Raw genomic sequence first — 5,596 nt, forward strand, 5'->3', positions numbered from 1 at the left:
ATTATTAATATTGTAGTACTGCACTGATTTTTTATTTCAAATATTTATATCTGTGGTCATTGATAATTACTTTTCTACTTTGGATTTTCTAATAATATTAAGTGGCTGTATATGCTTTTTGGACCACCAGAGATTCCTTAATATTTCTGCCTGTTTACAATATTAATTTAAGTATGTTTAATGAGGTTATGTTGATTTAAGGTTTTATTTATATTTTGGTTACTAAATTAAAATAAAATGCTGGCTGTGGGGTTCGAACCCACGCGCACTTATGTGCAGAAGATCTTAAGTCTTCCCCCTTAACCACTCGGGCAAACCAGCTTCTTATTACAAAGGGCAAACTTTTACAATCACTTTTATGTTTTAGTGCTTCCAACGTTTGATTTTAATAAAAAATTAAAAAACCCTCTGAATTTTTAAAATGTTAACAATACACATTGATCATTTTAACTTACATAGTTATAACTAGAGAAATCTTTGATGGAAATTGCTTTCCAAGTTTGAAAATGAGATTGTAGTTTCTATGGTGTTATATATTTATTAATAAATTTTAAAGAATATCAAATAAATTTTAATTTATTTTATAAGTATATTTTTGGAACAAATATTGTTTCATGTTCTTAAAAAAAAAAAACAGTTGTTTGCAGAAGCTACTTAAAAGGAAAATTTATGAACTCCAAGACCAAAAGCATATGATAATAAGATCGCCTACATAACTCCTCAAGATATATGCACTGTGCTGCTCTTATAAACTAATGACATAAATTAAATAATGTATTATTGTACTTTAGAATTAATGAATTTTATATTAAATCTTAAAAAATCAATTTTTACAACTTAAAAATTTAGTGATTTGATTGAACAATTCATTATTTTTTTTAGTATTTTTTTAGGAGACAGGTAAATTGAACAAAATAAGTAAATAATACAACTAATACCTATTATAAACCTTTTTAAGTAAATAATAGTTAACTTTCTCTATTAGTTAAGTAGGTCACCATACATTCAATCTTTGAATCATTTACTGGAATCAACTGTTTATTGATGCTGTGCTAATTATTTTCGTAGATGTTTTTTATATCTTGTTTTTATCTTTTTTCTTTTCCATGTCATATTATTTAGGTATATTTCATCTTTTCTCTCCTTATCTTTCATCTAGTTAAATAAATATAAAAATACAAAATAAGTATTAGTATTATACTTAAATATATTTTTAATATTTAAACTATGATAATAAATTCAAATCCACACTTGATTTAAACTTTGATATAATTTAAATTTCAAATTGTATAAATAAAAAAGTATGATCATTCTAATTTAATTTAATTGAGTTTTTTTTACGTATAAAAAAAGTATTTTAATGACATTCAAGATATTTGACACATTTTAATTTAAATGTTAGTCTAAAAGGTTATTTAACACTTATAAAAAATCTAAGGTTTTTAGGTCATAATATCATGTAAATTTACTTTTAAAATTTAAAAACCTATCAAAATTTAAGTAAATAGTTTAAATTGTTAAAGTTTAGAAATTATGAATGTATTTAATCAATAAAATTAAATATTTATCAATAATTTAAAAAGATAGAAATGATTAAGTAATATCTTAAAAACAATAAATATATATTTTTATTTAATATTACATTGAGATTCTGATTACAATAATATCGATAATTGTTACAACTTAATGGAAAACTTAATTTTTAATTTTGAAAAAAAAAAGTTTGAGAATGTTTGAAAAACTTGACATTATTTTAAATGGTGCTTATGGGGATTGAAGATGATAAAAATTTTAACTAAATTGTTTTACTCTTAAAAAAAATTGGAAAGAATTGTATATCTATAATATAAAATAAATGTATAAAGGGATTGGATAATTTATATCAAATAAATTATAGAAAGGTCACATTTTTTTAATGAAGTATAAACAAACTATAATATTATTTTTTTAATCCACCTATTGTAATAATACAAAAATAAGTCGACTTCATTCACATTTCATACTGAATGCAAGTGATCCCTTCAATGCACATTTATTTTACCATCATTTGCTGTAAAACATTGTGCAGTGTTCTAACGAAATAACATCTCTTTTTACCTAAAATTTTGATCGAATTCCTTCCAGTTTAAGTTCAAATGAAGACAGGATTGATTAAAAATACAACGTACAAATGCAATTGAACTAGAGAAAAAGTTAAAATCGAACTATTAATACATAACAAAAACAATGGAGCTAATTTTAAAACATTCGTAGTTTTACATCAACAAGGAAACAATAAAAACAACTGATGAGATCTGAAAAAACTAGAATTACTCGTTGATTTTATCTGCTTTTAATAAATAATAATACCTCAGATATTAGAGAAATATAGCTACTTTTGAATATTAACTTAAACGAAAGATGCAAACAAAATTCCCATCTTCTATAGCCTGAAATTATAAATGCCATTACAAGACAACTAAAAAAACACCTTAAAATATGTGATGGGATAGGAAAGCATTTTTTTTTGCAATTAAATTATCACACCATCTAAATAAATTCTAGAATAAAGTGAAATTGCAACACTTGGAGAGAATAGCATCAAACAAAAACAGAGTAGAATGATCAAAAAGAGGATTTGAAAAGAGCAGATCCATTATAGACCTCATCGATATCAAAAAGAAAATTCCACACCTTGAGTTCATCTTTAAACAAAGGTTTCCCAGCCCTTGAGATAAAAATTCGAACGAACTGAAACTACTCACAGTAATACAAGGGAAAATTACTACATAAGTACGCTAAAATGCAATATCACTGACCACCATGCTTGGCCTTCTTATGTTGTTGCAACCCATCTTCGTTGGCAAAATTCCTACAAAACCAGATATAATAAATAAAGCTCGTAAAGCTATTCTTCAAGGTCTAGTGCTATTTTTTAAAATATAATCGTACTTTTTACAAGATCCGCAAGATAGTTGTCCAGCAGACGTGGGAGATTGCCCTTTTGTGGCGTTTTTGGGAGTCTTTCCACCTTTCTTCATAGGATAGGGAGTTGCTACATGTACACTCTTTTTAACATCTACAAGAAATTTTTTTATCAGAATATTACCAGTCAGTGTACAACAAGAAGTTAAATATCAATGTGTTATATAAGCATTTACAACTTGGATACTTTGCTATATGCCTCATACAACTTGAATTGAAATACATTAATCAATAACACTAATGTAAGTTGCACTGGTATACGGTATAGTAGACATATATGAAAAAGAAATGTGAATATGATACCAGTCTTCTCAGGAGTAGCAGTTTTAGCTTTCTTGGAAGAGATTGGAGTTTTTGAGGCAGACTCATTTTGTCTCTTCTTTCCCTGATCCACATTCAAAAGAAAAAGTCACATCTAAGATATGGTGAAGTTGTTTAAAAACTCTTCCATTATAATAAAAGACAGTATATTTTGTGACAAATCAAAAATACATACATGTTACAGCAGAAATAAATATCTTACCTTCTTCTCAGGGGTCTCTTCCTCACTTTCACTCTCCTCATCAGTCTCGTTGTCATCATCCGTCTACAATTTTCAATGATGGAAAATTATCACAAACAGGTAAGAAAAAAACAAGACATTATTTCCATAAAGACAAAAAAGTATTTACTTAAACAAGACTTGCAAAAACATTAAGGTGCTATGAAGAAATCTTTGGAAGGAAATCATTCTTTAGAAGTATTACCTTATACTGTAAATTTGGATCTAAAAATAACACATCTTGATATCTCAAATAAAATAGAGTACATATAACTTTAATTTAAACCTTTGGTGACCAACATACCTCGTCAGAATCAGATTCATCATTACCAGCAAGCTCATCATCAGATTCGTCGGAATCAGAATCATCCTCTTTCTTCGGATCAACCGTCTTTATTTGTTTTACAGATTCACCTTTCACGGAAGCTGGTTTAGAGGGCTTGGTAACCTTTGCTCCTTCAGCTTTTGTTACAGGCTTCCCTAAAAGAATATACCTATTAGCTACTTACATACTAATACCCACAATTCAAGGGAAGAGCCTCCTCTTCTTCACTATCTACTCAAATTACACAAAATAAAATCATGCTTGAGAAAACAAACTATATAAAAGAACAGTAATACCAGGTTACAGAGAAACAGTTGATCCTCACCAGAAAAGTCAGAAATGTCACCATCGTCTCTGATGCCACAGCAAAACATAAGTTAAGAAAAAGTGAAAGGTGAAGAAGGTACGTAAATGAATTTTATTTAGTAAAAAAAATTCCTTATCTCAATGCCACGACCATACCACCATTACAGTAAGAAATTTAAACAAACCATAAACATCAACAAAAAAGGTCCAGAACGAAGGTTTTAAATTATCTTTGCTGTCAAAATTTCTTGACATTCATTGATATTACAGAAAATTGCATACAAATTAGGTCTATTGCAGCTACAATTGCAATCACAGCCACAGTAAGTAAAAAACAAATTGAAAGACAAGTAGTCACCACTAACCCTTTTAAGAACCTTCACATAAAACATTTAGAATATCAGGCTTTACTTTCTCTAGAAAATAACAATATATAGTAATGAATCGAGAGTGTAATATGAAGGAATCGAGAGTGTAATATGAAGGAAGGATACGTCAGAACTTTGTATCCACAAAAAAATACACTGGCACTTTTCGAAGAGTGCGAAAGCTCAGAATCAGAGTCGAGAACCAAATCCAACGAAAGGTGAGGGATATCATCCCTTTTAAGGGTTCCCAAAACAATCTTCTGGTCACCAACTTTCAAATACACAACCACAGGTTCATTTGCCTTTTCCTTTTTCGTCTCTCCAAGGGCAACCTGAGAAATGTGTATGTACGCACTCACTGGATCCATGGGATCAACCTTCACATTTTGCCCAACCTTAACCTCAACACCTAAATTTCAAACCAATACATAACATTAGAATCACATCGCCAAAATCATTCACCGATTCCGCAACAACATAAATAAACATCAGCACATGAAACTGTGATCGGACAGTTTGAAGAAAAATCGATCAACTTAGGGTATTGCAAGAAATGACAGAAAAAAAAAACGAAACAAAGAAAAAAAGAAAAGAAAAAGTTACCCCAAAACTCCATTGGTGAGTCCATTTGCAGGTACCGACGAGAAGAGGTAAGGGAAAAAAGAGGAAGAGAAATTGAATTGAGAGAAATGGATGTTAGGGTTTAAGAAATGTATATATATATATATAGTGCTTTATGCAACTCCTTAGGGTTTTTGAAGTTCTCCGCGCCTCTTTCTTCTTTTTTTTCTTGAAAAAAATTGTCCGATTAGTTTTACTCTGATTTATATATATATATATATATATATATATATATATATATATATATATATATATATTTGTTTTGTCTGAAATATTTTGTTTACTCTTTCTTGTTTTGAGCATGATCTTTGTTTTAAAGCACAATTATAGATTAAACTTAGCTAATCAATCAATATTATTATCATTTTATAATAATAATTATTATTATTAGAAAAGATTATTGTCGTGTAAAAAAAATTATTCTAATAAAATATTTTTTGCAGACTTTTTTAATTAGTAAAAATACACTAT

General features: G+C 28.2%; 1 protein-coding gene and 1 non-coding gene across 2 annotated transcripts; both read right to left on the bottom strand.

The window, feature by feature from the left end:
• Positions 1-238: 238 nt before the first annotated feature.
• TRNAL-UAA lies at positions 239-321 on the bottom strand. The gene has a single exon. It is a non-coding gene; the product is annotated as a tRNA-Leu (tRNA).
• A 2,254-nt stretch (positions 322-2,575) lies between these two features.
• Positions 2,576-5,264, bottom strand: LOC106754628 (histone deacetylase HDT1). The gene is made up of 8 exons (XM_014636674.2): positions 5,108-5,264; positions 4,631-4,913; positions 4,156-4,184; positions 3,810-3,985; positions 3,488-3,550; positions 3,268-3,349; positions 2,932-3,058; positions 2,576-2,851 (listed from the first exon to the last, which is right to left on the bottom strand). The coding sequence occupies exons 1-8, from the start codon at positions 5,130-5,132 to the stop codon at positions 2,791-2,793; spliced, it is 846 nt and encodes a 281-aa protein (XP_014492160.1). The 5' UTR covers positions 5,133-5,264; the 3' UTR covers positions 2,576-2,790.
• Positions 5,265-5,596: the final 332 nt, after the last annotated feature.

This window comes from Vigna radiata, chromosome 2 (assembly GCF_000741045.1).
Source record: "Vigna radiata var. radiata cultivar VC1973A chromosome 2, Vradiata_ver6, whole genome shotgun sequence".
In the NCBI taxonomy this organism is placed as follows: domain Eukaryota; kingdom Viridiplantae; phylum Streptophyta; class Magnoliopsida; order Fabales; family Fabaceae; genus Vigna; species Vigna radiata.

Coding starts and splice junctions, on each gene's coding strand:
- LOC106754628 (XM_014636674.2), bottom strand. CDS start 5,132: ATGGACTCACCAATGGAGTTTTGGG. Junction 3,350..3,487: donor AAGAGACCCCTGAGAAGAAG/GTAAGATATTTA, acceptor AATGTGGATCAG/GGAAAGAAGAGACAAAATGA. Junction 3,059..3,267: donor TGCTACTCCTGAGAAGACTG/GTATCATATTCA, acceptor AATTTCTTGTAG/ATGTTAAAAAGAGTGTACAT.